This window comes from Poecilia formosa, unplaced genomic scaffold (assembly GCF_000485575.1).
Source record: "Poecilia formosa unplaced genomic scaffold, Poecilia_formosa-5.1.2 Scaffold118, whole genome shotgun sequence".
Taxonomy (NCBI): Eukaryota; Metazoa; Chordata; class Actinopteri; order Cyprinodontiformes; family Poeciliidae; genus Poecilia; species Poecilia formosa.
In genome coordinates this window covers 1,262,228-1,285,085 of record NW_006800057.1, presented here as the reverse complement: position 1 = coordinate 1,285,085, position 22,858 = coordinate 1,262,228, and the positions used below count along the sequence as shown (strand labels likewise).

The 22,858-nt window shown below is 42.6% G+C and overlaps 1 protein-coding gene across 1 annotated transcript in view; it reads left to right on the top strand.

The window, feature by feature from the left end:
• LOC103143965 (SCO-spondin) overlaps positions 1-22,858 on the top strand; it is a 48,933-nt gene that overhangs the window by 1,700 nt on the left and 24,375 nt on the right. The window contains exons 4-42 of the mRNA XM_016675620.1: positions 654-736; positions 1,533-1,703; positions 1,789-2,012; positions 2,132-2,234; positions 3,805-3,963; positions 4,068-4,153; positions 4,339-4,464; positions 5,324-5,480; positions 5,614-5,866; positions 5,963-6,104; positions 6,194-6,335; positions 7,061-7,233; positions 7,405-7,623; positions 7,702-7,870; positions 8,026-8,287; positions 9,970-10,180; positions 10,929-11,023; positions 11,095-11,351; positions 12,265-12,399; positions 12,504-12,706; positions 12,790-12,917; positions 13,130-13,239; positions 14,457-14,606; positions 15,067-15,160; positions 15,262-15,471; positions 16,372-16,577; positions 16,721-16,835; positions 17,116-17,237; positions 17,684-17,839; positions 18,454-18,687; positions 18,783-18,905; positions 19,468-19,565; positions 19,786-20,017; positions 20,108-20,260; positions 20,839-20,976; positions 21,094-21,276; positions 21,381-21,531; positions 21,763-21,922; positions 22,636-22,684. Coding sequence (XP_016531106.1) covers positions 654-736; positions 1,533-1,703; positions 1,789-2,012; positions 2,132-2,234; positions 3,805-3,963; positions 4,068-4,153; positions 4,339-4,464; positions 5,324-5,480; positions 5,614-5,866; positions 5,963-6,104; positions 6,194-6,335; positions 7,061-7,233; positions 7,405-7,623; positions 7,702-7,870; positions 8,026-8,287; positions 9,970-10,180; positions 10,929-11,023; positions 11,095-11,351; positions 12,265-12,399; positions 12,504-12,706; positions 12,790-12,917; positions 13,130-13,239; positions 14,457-14,606; positions 15,067-15,160; positions 15,262-15,471; positions 16,372-16,577; positions 16,721-16,835; positions 17,116-17,237; positions 17,684-17,839; positions 18,454-18,687; positions 18,783-18,905; positions 19,468-19,565; positions 19,786-20,017; positions 20,108-20,260; positions 20,839-20,976; positions 21,094-21,276; positions 21,381-21,531; positions 21,763-21,922; positions 22,636-22,684 — 6,182 coding nt within the window. The remainder of the gene's footprint in view (positions 1-653; positions 737-1,532; positions 1,704-1,788; positions 2,013-2,131; positions 2,235-3,804; positions 3,964-4,067; positions 4,154-4,338; positions 4,465-5,323; positions 5,481-5,613; positions 5,867-5,962; positions 6,105-6,193; positions 6,336-7,060; positions 7,234-7,404; positions 7,624-7,701; positions 7,871-8,025; positions 8,288-9,969; positions 10,181-10,928; positions 11,024-11,094; positions 11,352-12,264; positions 12,400-12,503; positions 12,707-12,789; positions 12,918-13,129; positions 13,240-14,456; positions 14,607-15,066; positions 15,161-15,261; positions 15,472-16,371; positions 16,578-16,720; positions 16,836-17,115; positions 17,238-17,683; positions 17,840-18,453; positions 18,688-18,782; positions 18,906-19,467; positions 19,566-19,785; positions 20,018-20,107; positions 20,261-20,838; positions 20,977-21,093; positions 21,277-21,380; positions 21,532-21,762; positions 21,923-22,635; positions 22,685-22,858) is intronic.

Below are 22,858 nucleotides of genomic sequence, written 5' to 3'. Positions count from 1 at the left end.
CTTTTAAACAGAATGTTTCTGTTACAAATACATCATTTTGTTCAGCAAATATGTTTTCAGATTTCTTTTGTTTGTTTTTGTAAGGTTTTGCGAAAATGTAGCATTAAATAAAATACAAAATGAAAAATACCACATGCCAGAAGTTATTGGCATCAGTATCAATATCGATACTGATATCAGTATCAGTATCAGTCTCTTTATTGGCCATACTGACCCTGTATTTACCTGGTCTCAGGTTGATTCCATAATATGCAGCATGAGTCATGCTGCATGACACACGTTTAGCTGTTAACCAGGGTGACACAACCACATATCATCACTGGGAAAACTATTTTTTTATTCACATAGCTTATCTTTGATATAAAATTAGTTTGATTATCTAAAATATTTATTTGTGACACAAATTTAAAGTCAGAAAAACCATGATTTCTTTTTGAGTGAGGCTGTTCATTTGTTCTGAATTTTGTTTGAAATTCTCTCTCAAATAATAATAATAATAAAAAATGACAATAACATTTAAACACTAATTGTTTCTGTGTTAGTTAATAAACAAATAGTGTGAGTAGAAAGAAATTCTTCCTTGTAGATATAAGCCTTAAGACAACCTGTGTATGTTATGGTTTATGGTTTAGTTTGCACGTTTCTGTCCTCAGACCGCCGGAGATGGAGAGTCAAGCCGTGAATAAGACAGTGAGGACCTGCTGTGTGGGCTGGGGAGGACCTCACTGCTCTCAGGGTAAGGGTGCGTTCACACTGCAGCCTGAAGTGACCCAATTCCGATTTTTTGTCAATTCCGATTTTTTTTACCGGGGCCGTTCACACTGCCAAGAATGCGACCTGTTTGCGTTCTGCAGTCTGAACGGGCAAACTACCTGAAAGTGTCCCGCATGCGCAGTAGAGGGCGCCATAGCGTCAGCGTTCTCAGTGTTCTGATAACTGCCACAAAAAGAAGTACTCATTGTTTGCGGAAGTAAACATGGAGGCTAACGGTGGAGCTTAGCTTATATATTTGAAGTTGTTGTCCGGTCGGAGCAGCATATTAACAACTTAATCTGCATTATAGTCCGTCATAGTTGTTGTTTTTCTTCCCGCTTGTGCGCGTATCAGGATGCAGAATAGTGAGATTTGTTGAGAATCAGTGACGTTCAGTTCGGAGGAATGCAACCTGGACGTTAGGTCGCATTTGAATCAGATACGTATCGGATATGGGTAGCATTTGAAAAGGAATCCGACCTTGTACTGTTCAGACTGTCATGAAAAGATCGGATACAGGTCGCATTATGTCAAAAAAAAAAAAAAAATCGGAATTGAGTCACTTCAGGCTGCAGTGTGAACGCACCCTAAGAGAAGAAACCACTGGTCTGCTCCTACATGATGGCAGTAAATGAAGTCAATAAAAATGTGTTAAGATTTAAACAAATAAGCAAGACAAAACAAAACAAAACAAAAAAACTGTTAAAAGTTGCGTAAAACCTGCTGTCAAAATTACCACAAGGGCTACATGTTCATCTTTCGTTTCCTTTGTCTCTCAGGTGTTGGGGTCCGTGGTCAGTGCTATTCCACATGGAACTGTGAGAAATTCCCAGGAGTTCATAACTCCTCGCTTATGCCGATGGAGCAATGCTGCAGCAGCCTGTGGGGACTGAGCTGGAAGAACGCCTCGGACCAAATCTGTTTGACTTGCACCTACACTCTGCTGCCAGGTCTGAAGCAGCTACACAGGAATGGAATGACACCAAGCCTTGTGAAAGATATCTGACATACACTGCCTCTCTACCTCACTTCTAGACTCCCAGTCCTCTCCACTGGTGCGGAGCGGACTGCTGGGTACTGCCAGGGTTCCTCTGGGCTCGGCCACATGCGTGTCCTGGGGAGGAGCCCACTATCGCACTTTTGACAAGAAGCACTTCCACTTTCAGGGAAGCTGTACGTACCTGCTGGCCTCATCTACCGATGGCACCTGGGCAGTCTACATCAGTACAATCTGTGACCAGAGGGGAGACTGTAACAAGGTGACCATTCCCAATCAAGGCCATTCTGTGGTAGAGGATGTAGTGTCTGTTGGCACAAAGTACATCTTTGGACCACATCTGTGAATAATAATCAAATATCTGTGCAAATATCATTTCAGGCGCTGAGGATGATGCTGGGTCTGGATTTGGTTTCTATTCATCATAAAAATGTAACACTGAACAGTCTGCCTGTTCCAAATGGGGAGCCACTATTTCAAAATGGTAAGACAATTATTAGAAAAATCAATCATTTTCTGGCTCTATGTGAAAAATCTAACATCCTGAACCTCAGAACTGGTTGAGCTGCCATTTGCAGTAAAAAGACTAGAAGACTTTTAAACCACTGTGGAAGAATTCTGGTTCACTCTTTGAGATAGAATTCAGCCCCACCGGAGTGACGGAACTACCTCAGTATTTGCAAAGTTTTTTTTTTTTTTTTTTTTCTGGACTTTCTGCTTCTGGATTCCCTGCAAGAGAATAGAATTTCTGGTTCCATTGATCACAATAAATCATCCAGTGTCTCATGCAGCAATGCAGATCAAAACCTTCACACTACGTCCACCATGTTTGATTTTAGGTTTTGGTTCCGTTTCTGAAATGCTGCCCAGGTTTTACATAAGATGTACTGGGAGGCAACTCTAATAACGCTCCACTTTTGTCTTGGTACAAACAAAAAAAAACCAGTTTTCATTTCTGGACTGCAGCACTCATTGGTTCACTGGAGTCCCAGAGCCTTAAAAATAGTTTCAAAACCTTTTCCACAATGATATCAATGACATCGTGCCTCATCAAGTCTTAAATTTATTTAGGTCATGTTATGATGTGTTGCTTTTCAAGATTAGCCTACTTTAGGTTGTCAGGCAACCTATGAATATTTTATTCTTGAGGTCTGGACGTAGTGAGGCCGGAGGGCGGCTAATAAAACTGATAGTACTTTTTGTGGTTAATCACAAGGGGAAGTTACTTTATCAAACAAGTTTATACAACTCTTTCTTCTTAATAAGTGAATTCTTCATTTGAAAGCTGTTTTTATCATTTATTCTTATTTTACCTACAATTTATTTTTTTGGTCATTTGAAACATGACAAAATAGCAAATAAAAAAAAGTAAGTAATGATATATTTAAAACCATTGTAACATCTCTTCCCAAAATAAATAAGTCATTTAGTTTTCCCTCTCATCCAGAACATTTTGATGAAGTGATGCTAAAGCTTTTGGATTCACACAAAAGTTGAGAGAGGTGGAACGTCGGCCATGTATGTCAATGCTGAAGATGGAAGCTGACCTCTCAACCTTTAACCTCTATTCAAACATTGATTGATATGGACGTGCAATCACAAGACCTGCAGATTCAGAGTCAGTCAAAACAAAAAATAGCAGTCTATTACTTGTAGGTAATAGACTACAAGTGCTTATACATTTATCTCTAAATACTCCATCCTGTTACTCCTGCTTCATGCAGGTCAGCTGGAAGTCATGTCAGGATAACTGATTTCTATTCTTTCCTTACGTCCTCACTTGGTCAGTTTGACCATTAGCTGCTTCCTTTAGTGCAGCTTCATGTCCAAAACAAGCTTTATAAAATCTAAAGTTTACCCTGATCTGCATTAAAAGATATATATTTTAAAGCCCCCTAAGTTGTAGCTTGTGATCAGTCTTTCCCTTGGCCTGGTTTCCCACCATTCAACCCTGAATATTGAAATTTGTGAAAATGCTTTTTTTAAATGATTTTTATTGTTAATCAAAAGTCATGCATTTTGCTTACATGAAGAGTTTTTCTCTTTGCCTTTAGGAGTGAGCGTCTACTGGCTTGGAGACTATGTGTTTGTGGAGAGCGGGGTGGGGGTCAGGGTGAAGTTCGACATGGTCAACACGGTGTATGTGACGGTGACCTCTGAGCAGCTGGGAACCACCAGGGGACTCTGTGGAGTCTTTAACAACAACGCTGATGGTAAGAGTTCCCACATGCATGTTCACTACGGTGTGCTGCAGTTTCCCACTTCGTTTGGTTTCTCTAAGCTGCATTTGAATTGCTGTCTGTGTGAACGATCACAGATGATTTCACCACGATGGCTGGAGACGTTTCTTCATACGCTGCCAGTTTTGGAAACTCATGGAAAATTCCGGACCAGCACAACGAGGTTCTGCTATTCAAACATTCCTTTAGAGAGTCTTCACCTCTTTCATTGATCAGTTTAGTGTTTGGCTCTTTCTAATAAATTACGATGCTTTGTTAACATCGAAAGTCGTACAAATACAGCTGTAGTTGCCTAAATGTCCTTCATTGAGGGGCCTTACTGACTGAGGCTGGTTATTGGTCCATCAGGACTGCAGTGATGCAGCTGAGCTTGGCCACAGCTGTGATGTCACAGGAGATCCCGCTCTACGCCGGCGGGCAGAATCAGTGTGTCGTCAGCTGCTGGAAAAACCCTTCACACACTGCCACAGCCAGGTCAGCAACCCGGGAAACGAAGTGAAGACACACACTCCACTCATCAGAACGTTGTGGTCTACTTCTAATCTCCAGGTTTTACAAAGCTTTGGCCTGGTGATGATGTGTTTAACCAGTTTAGATTTATCTTTAATAACCACACACACCTCACACAGATCTTGTATTTTATTATCCTGGTTGCTGCTGGATTCTAACCTGAAACAGTCTTTTCATCACCTGATCAATTGTTTTAGATCATTACCTAAAAGAACCTGGAAACGGACAGAAGAGTTAAAAAAAAAAAAACAGAAAGAAAATCTATAGGTCTCCATAGAGAGGAGACATTGTTGGTGTTTATCACCTAGCATGTTCAGACATGCTTAACATGAATATCATTGGAGGGAATATAAATCAATCAAATCTGGTGCTTCTAAAAACCTGTCAACATTTCCAAATCATTCATGCTAGCCATGATTAAGAGAGATGAATGTGTTGAAACATCAGTTTTTCTCTAATAAATCTGTATATAATGTCAAAACTCTTCAAATGCATTAAATGGATAGTGGTAGATACATTCTTTGTTTAAGAATGGGTTCTCATGGTCTGAGGCAAAATAATGAGGTCATTAGCACGACTCTTGACTGCACTTAGGAGGTGATTCAACTATTTGATTGAAGAGTGTTGAACCTGGGAGACATCCAAGAGTTGCAGGTCACCGGCCCTCCCCTAATCCTTTGCTCTGTCTGGGTCACTCACTGGGGCTAGTTAGAAGAAACATTTTGGTGAAATCAATCGCCTAAACCTGATCGCCCAGGCCTGTTTTATTCAAACCATAGTGGTTTATAATTAAATGACAAAAGGTTGTGTCTTTAACTCACAGGTGGATCCAGGAGCCTACATGGACAGCTGTCAGTACCTGTACTGCAGCCTCCCACCCAAAGAGAGGCAGGCTGCAGTGTGTGACACCCTGGCCAGCTACACCCGGGAGTGTGCTGAACAACACGTCGTCATAATGTGGAGGACCGCAGCACTATGTGGTGCAGAAATATAAGATTTTAGTATTTGACTTAGAGATGAAAATTGTGAATGTTATTATCCTCCATTAAGTCATGCAAAAGCAGCAGTTTGGTTGTTTGACTGTGTTCTTCAAAATGTCCCTTGTCTCTCCAGGTCGTGTCTGCTCCAGAGGACAGGTCTTTTCAGACTGTGTGTCCTCCTGTCCTCCGAGCTGCTCTTCTCCTCACCCCCCGGGGCCTGCTGCAGCCGTGGGTCAGTGCAGAGAGGAGTGTGTGGGGGGCTGCGAGTGTCCTCCTGATCGCTACCTTTACCAGGGTCTCTGCTTGAAAAGAGAAGACTGTCCCTGTTTCCACCGCAGGCGCATCCACCAGCCTGGGGACAGGATACAGATGAGATGCAACACTTGGTGAGAAACGACTCTACTTGTCCTGCAACAGCATCCCGAAAAACCTTTTGCATGTTTTTCATTCTGATTCTCCATAATGTGTCCCTATTCCCCCAGTGTGTGCAGGGCGGGTCAGTGGGAGTGTACAAGAGAGAAGTGCGCCGGCCAGTGCACTCTGATGGGGGCATTGCAGGTGACCACATTCGACAAAAAACGGTATGCACTGCCTGGTGGAGACTGTCCTTTCATCGTTGTGGAGGTAAGACACAAACGACAGCGCACACAGTGACGCATACTGAGACGTTTGGGTGGAAGCTTACTGCTGTTTGCTCCCATCTTTGTGTCCAGGACTTTGTGGACAGGAAGTTGGCGGTGGGAGTGCGTTGTGGAGAGTGTACAGCTGGGGATGGGGCAGCGGGAGGAGAAACGGGCTGTCTGAAGGAGATTACAGTGACGGCTCTGCACACAACAGTCACCGTTACACACACTGGTGAGTTAGGATAAATATGTCATAGTGTTGAAACTGTTGACTAACTGAGTAACTGTAAGGAACTAAATATGAATAACAGAATTAAAAGAACATCAGTTTTTTATATTTGAGTCAAATTTGGTGTGTACTTATTTATTTTTTAATATCTTTAAAGTGGGAAGCCAAGTAAAAACAATGTCCTGATTCTAATATACAACGTGACAGTGGTGTTTTCCAAATTTCTTTGCAATGGCTCCTACATTAAGGTACATGTTCATCTTTTCAGACTAAACTGAAAAGGAGGGGAACAAGCTATCTGTAGCTAAACTAGATGTTAGGCAACACAGGAAACTAATGTTCAAGTTGACTTTAGGAAATAAGCAGAACATCTGGCTTCTTGGAAAGAAAACGTGGAGAAATAGGGCTGGACAAAGACCTTTGCTCAGTACTGTTTGTTCACTGGATAAGGCAGAGTGACACATTCAACAATTGTGGGATGTGATAACGAAGTGTTTCACTGGTGAACTTTACTAACTGTGCCAGAGTAGATTCTTATTTAGTCTTTTCATATTTAGGCCCATTCACTTTCACCTTTCACATATTTTCATGTTCAGATTTGCCCAAGGACACAATGACTTTGACAGACGGAGCGGGGGTTTGAACCTGTAACCCATTGTTTACAGAATGGACTCCCACTACCTGAGCCACCCTGAACCTATGTTTCAGGACAGTGTTGTTCTTTTTAGGCACCGTGACTCTGAATGGCCAACGGGAGATGATGCCTGTGGCGACTGGAGACCTGGTTTTGCGCAAGGCCACCTCTTCATTCATCGTCATCCAGACTTTTGGAGCCCAACTTCTATGGTACTTAGATGGATCCTTTACCCTCATCAGCCTACAGCCTGGTTTTGCCAACAAGGTGATACTGAGACCACATGTGATCCTTTTCCTAGACATCCACTTCTAGAAAAACAGATTCCTGAATGCTTATTTGGTTGCCTGTTGGAAAAAACAAGTTACTTTGTATGCAGCCATTTCTATGCGAATGTCCCTTTAGCAGTGGTGAATGGATGCACGTGTTGTGTTTAAGGTGCGTGGTCTATGTGGAACTCTGACTTGGAGCCAGCATGATGACTTTACCACCCCAGAGGGAGATGTGGAGAACAATGTTTTATCCTTCGCAGAGAAATTCACAAGTGAGCCCTGCACCCTGCCTGGAGGAACTCCAGCTGATCCCTGCTCCACATACACCCAGAGGAGAATATACGCCCAAACAGCATGTGCCATCATACATAGTCTGGTCTTTCAGGTCGGTGTGTATGACAAGAGTTTTGTCTTCCTACCTCTCTCTTCTTGATCAAACAATCCTCTCACCTCCACCCTGCAGGTGTGTCATGACGTAGTGGACAGGGAGCCATATTTCCATCTCTGCCTGTCGGAGGTGTGTGGCTGTGATCCACAGAGGACATCATGTCACTGCACCGTCCTCACTGCCTACGGCCGACACTGCGCTCAGGAGGGCGTCACAGTCCAGTGGCGCAACCAAACACTCTGCCGTAAGATGCTCCCCGGTCCCCTTCTAAAAGATTACTTTTTTATTTACAGTTCATTCAACAACTGGCACCTCTATCTAAGTTGCGCATTCATCATTTAAAATAATTGTTTGCCTCCCAGATGCACGTATGTTAAAAGCAGATCTCTTCCTACCCAGCGGTCCAGTGCACAGGGGGCCAGGTGTACCAGGAGTGCGGTCATACCTGCGGTGGCTCCTGCTCAGACCGGCGTCAGGGCTGGAGCTGTGACGAGTTCGGCTCTGAATCAGGACGCGGCGTGTGTGTTCCAGGTTGTCAGTGTCCAGCAGGACTTGTGCAGGACCAGCAAGGCCAGTGTGTGCCTCTCTCTCTGTGCCCCTGCATGGAAGGAGACAAGGTGTACCCAGCAGGCGCTGTGGTGCAGAAAGGCTGCAACACTTGGTATGTAGAGAGGGGAGGGAAATTACACAAATGATGTCAAGTCAGGTATTTCTTAACTTATGTCTAAACCTGAACAACAATGCTTAATTATTACTTCTTGAAAAAAGTGTAGGATATTCACACAAATTCTCCAAGATGAACTTATCTTGTGCTTTACACATAAAAGTAGAGTTTCCAGAGTTTGAAAACTCTACTGGGACTTCAGGTGGAATTATGTGCTTTGGTCAGATGATGCTAAGATTGAGTTTCTTAGCAATATTCCTCTGGGAGGTTTGTCATTATTGCACATAGGATACAGTTCTGGAAAATCACCTCCTGCTCGATGTTAAGTATGGTCTTTGACACTGTGGATCTCTTTGTCTTCAAATGATCAGAATATCTTTAGTAGAAATTTGAAAAGCCTCTGTCAGAAAACCGAAGGTGGTTCATTATTGGGGAAAAGTCATGATCCAAAAACAATAAGGCCGAATCAACATAGAGATGGTTCACCAGTGTCATCATAGTCCCCAAACCTACAGTCAACTGAAACAATTGGGCCATTTATCAATCATTTCTGATTCTCAAATCCATCATTTGGTGTAATTTTTTACAAAAGTGAATAAATATTAAATGTACAGTTTTTTGTTAGATTTGATGAAATGAAGCGATTCTAGTTGAACATCACAGTTACATTAAATCTAATATGGGTATTATTTAGCACCTTATTTATGATGACCAATAAACATGGTCATTCCTTTATATATAGATTAATATCAATATATAAAGGAATTAGAAAGACACTATAGATGGCCTGATCACTGCCTGACCTGGTTGTATGTCTGATATCTAAGAGCATATCAGAAAGTTAACGGCTTTCTGATATGCAGAGTTTATATGTACCGCTTTCACCATCTGATGGTGGAGATGAGGTGTGGAAATTCAGCTGTTCAAAGTTACTGGAATTAAACATGAAACTAGAATGTGACACTGAAAAGATGTTTAGCAAGTCGACTTCTCGTCACTAAACCTACAGTGACAGACTTTGATCTAGTCTGAAGTCCGTTCAGTTGACTTATCAAGCCACTACTGACCTTAAATCTCAAACTAATGCTTTTTGTGTCAAAAAGCATTCAGAGAGCAGGAAGCCACGTTCTGTCTGAAGAGGAGACCCTGTGGTGGGAGAGCTCTGATGAAATCACTCTATGATCCTGCTCCCTGAACCAGGATAGGTTGATTTCATTGCATTTCTTCACCACATCACAACACATGGAGTCTCTTCAAACTGCCCTCTAAAGCCTGGAATTGATCTGATATCCACTCTAAGCTTTATGTGCAGTAGACATCGTCTTTCTACTGCCGACAGCAACCTGTCTGTTGAGCTGACTCACTGTACTGCGAAATGGCTAATGATTATACAGATAAACAAAACCATATAAATTTAGTGCCTGGAGCGACAGTCCTTGGCAGCGAAAGGATTATAATAAAAGCTGAGCACGTTTTGTTGACTTGAACATTTATGGATGTGTTGTAAACCTGCCTGAGCGAGCAGAAATGTAGCAAGCATGAAAGATCAGGGATGCATTTCAGTCCACTCAGCAGGTTTATCTGGAACTGTTTTTCTGTATCACATGCAGACGTTACAATTTTCAGATAACTTTTAAAACTTTCGTGAGCATCTAACATTATTCTCCCTCGCTTTCCAGCGTGTGTGAGCAGGGCGTGTTTAACTGCACCCAGGAGCTCTGTGAGGAGGTACAACAGTGCCCCCACTCTCTGGTCTACTCTCCACGCTCCTGCCTCCTGACCTGCTCCAGTCTGGAGCCTCCTGGCCATCAGCCTGTGTCCAGCGTCTCACACTCCAGCTGCAGGGAGCCACTGTCTGGCTGCGTCTGTCCTCAGGGAACTGTCTCTCTAGTACGTAAAAATTCACTTTAGCCCTTTGTAGAAAGGATAGAGAGAAGCAGCTGGTCCTCTATTGCCTTGCAAAAGTATGAAAAAAGGCAGTCCAGCAGGATGATGCTGCCACCACCGTGTTCTGTTTTATGGATGTTGTAGGGATTATTGTAGTTTAACTATTTTCCCCCACATTCAGGATTTTGCATGTCTGAACAAAATGATTAATTTCACCTCACATGATCATCTGTGTGCTGTCGTGAACATTGGTAAAGCAGGTGAAAGTCTGTAAAGCTGGTTTTGTTCTGATGTACATTTTCTGTCATGGTTTCGGGGTGTTTTAGGTTTGGTTTTGGTTCCTCAGTTCTGATTTGGTATCTGTTCTTATTTTGGTTCAGATCAACCTGGTTCTGCTTTCCTTAAGTCAGTCCTGTCTTAGTTACTAATCATGTTTCTTATGTTTAGTGATTCTTTAGAGGTAAATTCATTTCCTAGTTCCAATGTACTCTCCCTCGCCCCCATGTACAACTTTCTCTCTTGCTCTCTCTCCCCTCACACCTGCAACCCTGTTAGCCAATCAGCCCAGGCCCTTTGTTCCAAATTTAGTTTGAGGCATATCTGAATAAAGATGAAGCTACTGAAGTTATCACAATAAAAACTGGAAATGAATAAAGTGTATGTAGATCTAGTGGTAGGGGGGCCCTGGAGACACGCAGGCAGCAGAGCGCTATGATCTGTGGTTCTAAGTCTGCATCTTCACACGTTTCAGGAGGATCGCTGTGTTCCACCAGAGGAGTGTCCATGTCACCATAACGGACAACTTTATTACACCAATGACACCATTACTAAAGACTGCAACACATGGTAACATCTACAGCTGCAGGTTTGTATCCCCTGCAGCTGTACCAAACACATTTTTTTTTTTTTTCCTGCAGTGTGTGTAAGAAGCGGCGCTGGCACTGCTCCCAGACCGTCTGTGCCGGTGTGTGCGTTGCCACCGGAGATCCACACTATGTGACGTTTGACGGCCGCTGCTACTCGTTCCTGGGTGACTGCCAGTACGTGCTGGCCCGGGAGAACAGCGGCTTGTTCAGCGTGACGGCGGAGAACGTGCCGTGTGGCAGCACCGGCGTCACCTGCACCAAGTCGGTCACCCTCAGCCTCGGAAACACAGTCATACACCTGCTGAGAGGTAGCATGCACACGCACACACACGCACGCACACACACACACGCACGCACGCACACACACTGTTTTGGGGAAAGACTTGATGAAAGATTGACATAACAGACAACCATGTGATTCATGCACAACTGGCAAACAATTAAAGTAAGAAAATGACTTACTTTTGGAAAACTAATGGAAAACTAGTTTGGGCCACAACTTACACATAACTTCCATTTTTCTATTTCTTATGCCACCCTGGGTAACGACTAGGGCTGCTCTGATTGCAGTTTTTTGGCTGATTACCGATCTATAAAATGCTGGACCTGCTGATTCCTATTTTGGTCAATGCCGATTTTTTTTGCCTGGAATGTCGCTGAAAATAACAAGAATGTTGCTGAGTTGGCATCAGTAGAGTGAGTATTAACTGTAAACATGGGGTCATGACCTGGTGGGTCAGTCAGTCAAGCTTTTCTCAGGGGAGAGTAGAAGAGGACAGAGGTTGATTTCTAGACCTTTGCTGAGGTAGAGAAGGTCCAGGGATAAGATTGGCTTCATGTGTAAATATCGACCGATCACTGATCTCCCAAAATTAAGGAAATTGGCTGGCCGATAAATCGGTGTAGCCCTAGTAATAACCCATATTGCCATTCTCAAAAGGCATCACTGCAGCCTTTTCAGGCTTGGTTCTGTCTGTGTTCATTCATTGGTGAAATGACCAATAAGAACGCCTTTGTTTGTTTTATTCCAATTTTTAAACTTTAATTCAAGGATTTCTTAAAGAAACCAGTTTGTAACCTTCAGTGGACAGCTTTTTCTATCACATTTAAGATTATTTTAGAGCCAAATGTACAGAATATGCATCTTTTTCATCAGAATATGTTTCCTAGGAAGCAGGAAAGTAATTTGGTGACTTAATGTGTCTCGTCTGTGGCGTTCAGGTAAAGCAGTAACGGTGAACGGAATGCCTGTTTCCTTACCAAAGACCTACAGCGGCAGTGGTCTGGCTCTGGAGAGAGCTGGCATATTTGTCGCTTTGTCTTCCCGACTAGGAATCACCTTGCTCTGGGATGGAGGTAGGCCGACTTCCTGATCAGGGTTTTCTTTTGTAATAGTTTTTCATGATTTTTGCTATTGAAGCTAATCGTGTGTTGTTGTTTGTTTCTGTTTTTCCCACCAGGGATGCGTGTGTACGTGCGCTTGGCGCCCCACCTGCGGGGTCAGGTGGAAGGCCTGTGTGGGAACTTTGACGGAGACACTGAGAACGACTTCACAACACGGCAAGGTATCGTGGAGTCCACGCCGGAGTTGTTTGGAAATTCGTGGAAGGTCAGCCCTTCCTGCCCCGACGTGGAAAACCAGGACCTCAGAGATCCCTGCGCTGTAAGTTTACCATGGACATCCGTCCATGTGTTCATTCCCCCGGCGGCACAAAGCACCGCTGTTGACGGTTGTTGCCTTTTCAGCTGAATCCCCACAGAGTGACCTGGGCCAGGAAGAGGTGTGCAGTGCTGACTCAGGAGCTGTTTTCACGCTGCCATGCTGAGGTTTCCTTCCAGCAGTATTATGACTGGTGTGTCTTTGATGCTTGTGGGTGAGTGACGCATATAATCACAGTGCTGTGGCTTTGAGATCTGCATTGTGCATCTTGGCTGTTGCCTTGCAAACAAAAATACTGGGTTTCCATTCCAGATTGTTTTTATTATTTGGGGAGTTTTTTTTTTGTTTTTTTTTGTTTTACAGTACATAGTTTGTAATTCCTTCAAGGCTGAACATGTGTTCTGTTTGTTCTGCTGGCGCGTTCAGCTGTGACTCCGGTGGGGACTGTGAATGTCTCTGCACAGCTGTTGCTTCATATGCAGAGGAGTGCAACCGGAGAGGAGTCTACATCCGCTGGAGGTCTCAGGATCTGTGCCGTACGTCTCATTCACACACCAAACACTCCCCGAATGTCAAATAACACGCAAATGACATTTTAAAAGTATTTTTTTTAATGGCAATATGGAGAAATATGAGACGATGATAAATCATTTTCTAACTGTTTCCACCTTCAGTTGAACATAAATCCAACCCTCCAGCTCCACTCTGTAGATTTTTTCTGCTGATGTTTCAGTTGTTCCAAACATGCTCAGGGATGGTTTTAATTTAGAGCGTAGCGTATCGTTTAATAACGTTTTGGGGGATTTCAGTCTGACCTGAACATTGTAAATGTTTTTCAGTTCTACTTGCCGTTTAATGGCGAAGTGAAAGAAACTGGTTGATCGCTGTTCTTAAGAAGAAATGTCTTCATTGATCACCTATTTTGTTTTTAAATGTCAGACATGATTTTTAAAGAGCTTTGAGCTTCTCATATATTCAGATGAAAACAGTAAGTAGGAAGAATATATTTTTTCATTTAGTTGCGTAATAATTTTGCACAACATCCAAAAAATTGTCTGGGTTTTTTTCAACTGCCTCAGGGTCATTTTGATGAGCTGAATCCAAAAATCACTTTGGTTTTGCTCAATCAGGTCGACTTTCTGAACTAATGTTCAATTCACATGTGCTTACCCTTATCAGTGTTTATTATTCAATTTACAGAAATCCAAGTTTGTAACATTTAATTAATACACTCTGTTAGAAAACATTTTTTTTCTCCTGAAGCCTTGGATGAGAAATATCAATGGAAATGAACTGACAGAGTCACAAAAATGAATCAATTTAGTCAGAAGATCGGATTTCTGTTAATCAAATTAGAATAAAAACCTGACCTGATTGAGAGAAATGCATGTCATTTTTGGAATCAGTGGTGCAAAATAGTCCAAATTCAATTGGAAAATCATAGACAACTTCCATAAAATATCTTTTTGTAACCCAGTGTTTGCCCAATAATTGTGCACATATAGCTATTCTTCTAAGAAAGTCACAAAGTCACATCCCCACTTTTACTTTCTTACACGTTCATGTTTGAGGCTTATTAACATTTTTGGGTTAACCAAGAGGAATTGTGTACAGGATAAATGTCATATTAAAGGTAGAAAGAGTTTAAAAATGATGGTCTCATTTTTTGTACTTCCCAAACCACTGTTTGGTTAACTTTTCCTGTCCGCTGGTGAGCCTGTCCTTAAGGAGCTTCTGCTTCCATTCCCTGTAGCTCTTCAGTGTGATGAAGGGCAGCTCTATGATCCGTGCGGTCCAGCCTGCACTCCGTCCTGCCCCGGTGTCCAGCAGAGTCCTCACTCTCAGTGTGGGGTGCTGTCCTGTGTGGAGGGCTGCTTCTGCCCTGCTGGCACAGTCAGACACGGTAACAAAAAGACGTGCTACTTAAGGTGTAATTATTTACAATAGGTCCATTAGGGACCAGCAAACGACATAGCAGTAGTTTATATGGATACTCGCAAAAACCCAGTTTTTATTTTAACAGTCTGATTCATGTGAAATTGCATATATAGCTTCTTAACTAAATATTTTGTATTAGCAACCTAAATAAATAGCTAATTAAATAATTAGCTTTCTTAATTTGGAGCTAAATACTTAGTTTGGTACTGTGACACTTAGAAAGGAATGAGAAAATTTGGCCCTTTTTTTTCTCTTATGTCAAGCTAAAAAACAAAACAAAATATTGCTGTTAATGTTTTACTGTAACTTTTCAAAGATTACCCTATAAAAATATGTAAAATAGCCAAAGAAAATCTTTACAGTTTTTTCAGATAAGGTTCGCAAACCTTAAATTTCAGAATGACGTGCTTCATATCGCTCCGTAGGTGACGGCTGTATAGAACCCACCGAGTGTCCCTGTGAATGGGAAGGCTCCATGTTTCCGCCTGGAAGTGCCATCACCAATCACTGTCAGAACTGGTCCGTCCGTCTAAAACCATGTGGAAAATAACAATCAATCTGTTTTAATGTTAGAGAAACTGACCGGCTGGAAATCTGACACCTGTTGTCGTTTTGTCCAGTTCCTGTGAAGAGGGCGTGTGGCGCTGTGAGGGCGTGTCTTGCCCTCCTCCCCCGCCTCCTTGCCTGGAGTCAGAGTTTTCCTGTGCCAGCGGACGCTGCATCTCCTCTCAGTGGGTGTGTGACAACGAGGACGACTGCGGAGACGGTTCGGATGAGGTCTGTCCATCCACCTGCTCCCCACAGCAGTTCAGATGTTCCAGCAGCCCGAGGTGATTCCTGACCCCCAGCTAAAACAATCCTTCTGACATCAACATGTGAAAACGCAGCCCAGCTGATTAATAACTGGACAGCTAAAGTCACTGAATAGGAGATTTTTTATTTTTCTTGTGTACAGAATTTGAACCAGGTCAAGTTAAACCTGCCATATTAGGAGTTCTGGGTGCAACCAGGTCTGTCACAATAATACATTTTGCTGGACGATAAATTGTTCCAGAAGTTTTTGTGATAAAGGATAATATTGTTGTTTTGAGACTATTTTAAGTAATATGCTGGTAATTGGCAAAATAATAATGCAAGAGCACATTCTGAAAGATCAGTAATGGAACTGGAACACTTTTTAAATATCCAAAATAAACAACACAACAAATAAAATGAATTATAAACTCTTTGTAAACAAAATTGTCCTTCAATTAGTTGAGACTAAAGCACCAAAGTGAAGACTTTTATCATCCAGCTTTTGATAGAAAGAGATAAATGAGAAATCATGCCAATAGAAATTATTGACTTTGTTTTAATTTACCAATAAATCAATATTTAATTTATTGATTATTGTGACATGCCAAGGTGCAACATATTTATAGATAGATTTTTTTTTTACCATAATTGCAAAATCCTTTTATATTTTTATACTTAATTACTGCTCTGACTGAGTTGTTCCTTCAGCAAATGCCTTTTTTTTAATCTGTCTACTCCTGTTAGCGGCAAATCGATTATCAAATTGATCAACAAGTATTTCAATAATCGACTCATCACGATTAATCGGATTAATCATTTCAGCTTTGATATAAATAAAATATTTTCTGTCATGACTTGAGTCGGTTTTACAGTTAGTCTTTCTGCAGGACTAAAACTCTTGAAGTGAATTAAGTGAGATAACCCCAACCTTGCAGTGGACCATGTTTGAACCTGGCTCTGCGTTGTGATGGCCACCCAGACTGTGCTGACCAATCGGATGAGGAGTTCTGCGGACCCCCCACCCCGGTGCCTCTGTGTCCTCCCGGAGAGTTTCAGTGTGCCAACGGAAAGTGTCTTCCAGCCAGCCGTGTGTGTGACGGACGGCTGGACTGTGGCTTCGCTGACGGGTCTGATGAGCAAGGTAAACTGACACAGAGAATGTGATTCCCAGCTGGTTGATAAATTAACTTCATGGTATGTTTTATCCATGTTCATTCATGTTGGTGATGCGTTTTTATGAGCTGCTCTTCTATTGCTTTGTGTTGTGATCTATCACCCGTTCAGACTGTGGTGTGGTGTGTGAAGAAGGGGAGTTCCTGTGTCCAGGAGGACGCTGCATCCTCTACATCCACCGCTGTGACGGCCATGATGACTGTGGAGACCTCAGTGATGAAAGAGGGTGTGTTTTCCTTTGATTATTCTAATTTTTGAGATTTTAAGCACATTTTTGAGCATCTAAGAGACTAAAATTGGTTCCTTTGTATAGTTTGTCTGCTAGCATTGAATCAGTGCCAGTAATGCTAATATTTCAAACAACAAGCAGTGTTTTTTAAGATTTACTGAAAAACATCTTGACGCTGCGCAGCTAGCTTTTTCCTTATTCTTTTGGTGACCTCATATTACAGCCATGTCCTTTGAAACAGTATATTCTGATCTCAACCAGACTCTGTGATTTGCAGGTGTGTGTGCTCACCAGGAAAGTTTCAATGTCCTGACGATCGGTGTGTCCCTGCACACACACTCTGTGATGGACACAGAGACTGCCCTTCAGGAACAGATGAAGCTGTCTGCCCAAAGAAAGGTGAATAGTAACATTCTAATGTCTCTACAGACAAAACAATGCTCAACGCTGGGGTCTTGGGAATTAGCTTGCACAAGATTTGGGTAAAAAAAAGACCTGGAATAGATGCAAAACAATGCAGTCAATGGTTCATATACTTCAGTTTTTAACTTCTAATTCTTAAACTAACTTTTGGGTAACTTTTTTGGAAGCATCAACAAATCTGAATAGAACAGGAAAGGAATCCAAACTTTGTCTTGGTGCATCAGCCACCAACTGGACACAGCTGGTTTGGCTTGTTTGGTCGAAAGTATTTCACATGTCTGACACTGCTTATGTGCATACCCCTTTAAAACGTTGAAAAAAGCTTCATTTCTCTCTTCTTACCTCATGTCCTTTTAAACGACATATTCTGGTGTCTTAAATTTAAGTGACTCAACATGTCGTGTGTTTTCTTGGCCTTGCAGTGACCTGTGCTCCCCATCAGTTTGCCTGCAGCGACGGTTCATGCGTTGCCAAAACGAAGCTGTGTGATGGAACAGCGGACTGTGCGGGCCAAGAGGATGAGAACAGAACCAGCTGCTCCGCTGGAATCACTCCGTCACCTGTCACACCATCTTCAGGTAAGAAACGATCTTAAATAAATAACTGGTAGAAATAATGACTATATAAATCCATTAAGTATTATTACTCTTAAAGATGGTATTCAACTTTAAGTTTTTAAAGTTTTACTCATGTTTCATCATCCAGTTTGTAGAAAATGGATAAAAAAGGTGGGTTCTTGTTTGTAACAGCCAATAATTTTTACAATTATAACTTTTTTCCCCGCATATGTTTAGTGTCTCAATTCCCAGTTGTTGTTTGACTGTGAAGGTCTTCCACAGAGCAGCTGGTGCTCTCTCTCCTGAAACTGGCCTGGATGTCGATCATACCAACACAGAAAAACAACCTCTGTTTTTTTTCACACCTTCTTCTATAAATTTTCAGAGTAGAGAGTTCCAAAGCCAAAATACTACAGGATGTAGGCAGGAGTGATGGTCTGAGACATGCCCTGAAATACTTTTTGAAGCTTCATTCAACGAGTCTTGGCTCTTTTCAAAGGTTTTCTGAATCCTAATCTAACAGAAAGGGATGTATCTACAAAGGATCAGACTTCTGTCCATCTCTAAAGTGATGGTAACTTAACATCTTCCAAGATAAATGTTAAGTTTTGTCAATGAAAGCTCCGTTTTTGCAGTTTGTAGGTCCTATGAGTTGAGGTGTGCCAGCGGGGGTCAGTGTGTGCCTCAGGCGTGGCGTTGTGACGGGGAAACGGACTGCGTGGACGGCAGTGATGAGCTGCAGTGTGCTGCTCCCTGTGGACCGGGCCAGATGCTCTGCCTCAGTGGGGACCAGTGCGTGGATTACCAGCAGCTCTGTGATGGAACCCCCCACTGCAGAGACGCATCCGATGAGAGCGTCAACACCTGTGGTGAGTTTGTAGTAATGCTCGTGTGAGGGTGTCGGATCCACAGAGGAAATGTTTTAACGTTTTGTTGCATTGGAAACGAACCGTCCATCTCCCAGGCTCCGCTCAGATACCATCCTGTCCGGGAAGCTTCCCGTGTGACAACCGCACCTGTGTGAACGTGACCCAAGTCTGCAATGGCGTCCCTGACTGCCCACGCGGCGATGATGAGTTGGTGTGTGGTGAGTTCACATTACAGTGAAAAAAGTGGCAAAGATGAGACAATAGAAGATGTTATTCTGCACTGTAGGAACTACCAGATTCAGAGAAACAAGTTAAAGAGCCTTAGTAATACGAAAATAAAATTTGACATTGTTAATTCATTGCAAAAGGATTCAGGAAGCAGAGGATATCAGGTTATATTTGATTTTTTTGAAGCAGTGCAAGTTGTATAATAGGATCTAGTTTTTTCTTTCTTTTTTTTTAACGTTTAGTTTAGTTCTTCTGAAGGAAATTGTTTGCCCTGCGTTTTATTTAGGGGTATATGAGTAAATCTGGTGAAAATTACTTTTTTTTGGGAAACCATTTTTGTAAATCATCTATTCTTTGTGTCCCACTTCATAATTATGCAGTTTGGTGTGATGATCTGTAATATACAAAGATTAAGGTTCAAGTTTCATCAGGAGTTGGAAAATGAATTTCATACACAATATTTAACACAGGAAACACTGAAGAGGAAGTGATGTGACAGTTGTCAGTGCTCTTTTGAAACATCTGTTTGCTAAAACATGTTCCTGTTTCCAGATCAAACCGTTTCAGCAGCGCCCCCTGGCAGTCGAAACGTGTCTGCGCCCTGCTCTGAGTTCACCTGCATGGATGGAAGCTGTTTACCATTCAACAGGGTGTGTATCTAACCACCATGTTGATCAGCGCTGGCACACAAACTTCTTTAATAAAGTTGGTGATTTGATGAGCAAAATCAGGAAAGAATCAAAATGTATATTTACCCATGTATAAGACTTAAACATCTGTTAAAAATTAAACATTTTTAGATGTTTCAAAATTAAACTTTTTGGATTGTGTCAAGAAATTATTGAGTGTCTTGATGATGTTCTTCATCAGGTGTGTAATGGTGTAGCAGACTGTCCTGACTCTTCACTAACCCCATCTGGAGGGCCCACAGATGAGCATGGATGTAGGAGTTGGGGCTCTTGGGGCCCCTGGAGCTCCTGCAGCGCCTCCTGTGGATCAGGTACCATGAGTCGGCGGAGATCCTGCCCCCCAGGTGACCCACTTCACCGCTGCCTGGGCCAACACACCCAGAAGCAACAGTGCTTCAACGTCACCTGCCCCAGTAAGCAGATGGAGAACAAGTATACTTTTGATATTTGTTCTTATTAATTGGAGTGAGATGTTATATGGTCGTTGTTTTGCTTGTCCTCAGTGGACGGTCAGTGGTTGCCATGGAGCAGCTGGTCCAGCTGTTCCCGTGGTTGCGGTGAGGTGCAGGTGAGGCTCAGAGACTGCAGTCCTCCTCGCTATGGAGGTCGGCACTGTTCCCAGCTCCCCGGACCCTCTAACATCTCCATGGAGATCAGTAAGGACTGAGTTATCAACATACAGCTCACAGGTTTATTTAAACAGAATCATGTGTTATGGTGTTCCACTGGGTTCTGAATGAGGACCGGTTATATTTGCTGTATAGATGTTACTTTTAGGACTTATATTCATATATATGATGTAGATTTCCTTTATTATCCTGATGAAAGTCACATTTATTTATTCATAACATCAAATGACAAGGTAATTTTAAGAAATGTAGACGTTACCTGCCTGTCTTCAAAATGTCTGGTTGAGCTGTAAACTGGTTTGAACTTAGTCTGAATCAAAGTCATGTATCATTTCAGACAAGTCTGTGCAGCTGACTCATTTAACGTGTGCAGAATTACAAAAACAAATCATTTCCACAAAGTGACATCTGCATTTATCACATTAAATCTTTATTTTTCCCAGGAAAATGAGAGCATTTTCCATGTATTTCTGTGTAGCATAAAAACATTCAGGGTTTTGAAGAAAGTGTCTAGAACTAGGATTACAACAAAAACCACTTGACGGTTCTTTTTATGGTCCTACGATCATGGTGTAATAACATTAATTCCACTTCCTGTCCTCCAGAACCATGTCCTGATGATGGCTGTGTTGACACCAGCTGTCCTCCTGGCCTGGTGAGGCGCCGCTGTGCTCCGTGTCCCTTCTCCTGCGCTCACATCAGCAGTGGGTCGACCTGTGACCCTGCGACGCCCTGCTTCTCTGGTCGGTCGACACGTTGCACCGCAGCAAGAGTTTAAATTTGTGATTTCATGTAATTACGCCTTCAGCTAACTTGGAAACTGTCACTGTGAATCGTCACATTTCCCTCTTCGCCTTTAGGCTGCTGGTGCCCCGAAGGCCAAGTGATGAACCACACACAGCAGTGTGTGTCACCCGGAGAGTGTGTGTGTGAGGTGGCCGGTGTTCGCTACTGGCCGGGTCAGCAGATGAAAGTGGACTGTGACCTCTGTGTGTGTGAGAGGGGAAGGCCGCAGAGGTGTCGGCCCAACCCAGACTGTTCAGGTGGGATACACACACACACACACACACACACGCACAGAATGGATCATGTATAAACACATGATCCATTCTGTTCTGATCCCACACATCTGTCTCTGACCCCTCAGTGCACTGCGGTTGGTCGTCATGGTCTGAGTGGGGAGAGTGTTTGGGCCCCTGTGGGGTCCAGAGTGTCCAGTGGTCATTCCGGAGCCCCGATCATCCCACCAAGCACGTGGATGGGAGGGTGTGCAGAGGGATTTACAGAAAGGCTCGTCGGTAGGAATCATCCATTTCACTTTGTTATTTTATAACCTTTCCATGATGTTTGTATGAATAATTCATCGATATCAGAGCCATCACTTTAGAGGAAATAAAGTCGAGTAGTAAAACAAACTTTTCTTGGAGATCACCTTCAATGACCGACACTTCTGCTGGCTGCTTCTTACTGTCCAGCTGGGCATTAATCCGTAGCCATGACGACACTTTTTGTACCATGTCTGTGTGCAGGTGTCAGACAGAACCCTGTGATCAGTGTCGCCATCACAGTCGATCCCATGTAGTTGGAGAAAGATGGAAGGTGGAGCCCTGCCAGTTATGCCACTGTCTTCCCAACCGTACGGTGCAGTGCGCCCCCTACTGTCCATACGCAGTCACCGGGTGCCCTATGGTGAGAGGACATGTGTCAGAGCTACACTGTGTTCACTGTGAGACTGAGCTGAGAATCTTAGTTTAAAGCAAAATTGTAAATTAATCAGCATTAGCTAAGCAATAGTGCTTATATTTCTTCTACATGCAAACACATTCACTTAAGTAAATATTATTCATTTTTCTTTATTAACCTTTATGTGAACCCGAGTCACTGACACTGTAATTACAGGATGTTTCTTTCTACTGAAGCTCCTCACCTGATCCATGCAGGGCTGTGAAAAAGTATTTTCCCCTTACAGAGTTCCTCTGGTTTTGGTTTGTTGTTTATCTTAAATATTTTAAACCATGTAACATATTTTAACATCGGCCAAAGACCAGCTAAGCAAATGCCGAAATTGGTGATTTCACTTATTTAGGGACAAAAGCCATTAAACAAACTACATGTAAAATCATGGAACAGCTGAGACTTGATTTACTTGACTGACTCCTGACCTGTAGAATCAACAAAAGAACCTGTCTGAGAATTTTTGCCTACTTGGAGCTGTCACACATTCACAACACATCCTGCTAGGACCGAGCCATTGACGTCTGTCTATCTTTAATATTAAGAATTGTTTGATTATCACATTTAGACATAAAAAAAAAGAAAAGGAAAAAATCTAAGAACTCTGAATGGGGGCAAATACTTTTACACAGCACCTCATAAAGCTGTGTATCTTTTATGTTTTTTAGGGTCTAAAGCTCATCACTGGAGAGGGAAACAGGTGCTGCTACTGCCAAGGTAGTTTATATATAAAAAAATTCCCCTCTCACCCTCCGTGGGTGGTCTCTTTCATCCTCTGAGCTCGGGTCCTCTACCAGAGGCCTGGGAGCTTGAGGGTTCTGCCCAGTATCTTGGCTGTGCCTAGAACTGCACATTTCTGGACTGAGATGTCTGATGTTGTTCCTGGGATCT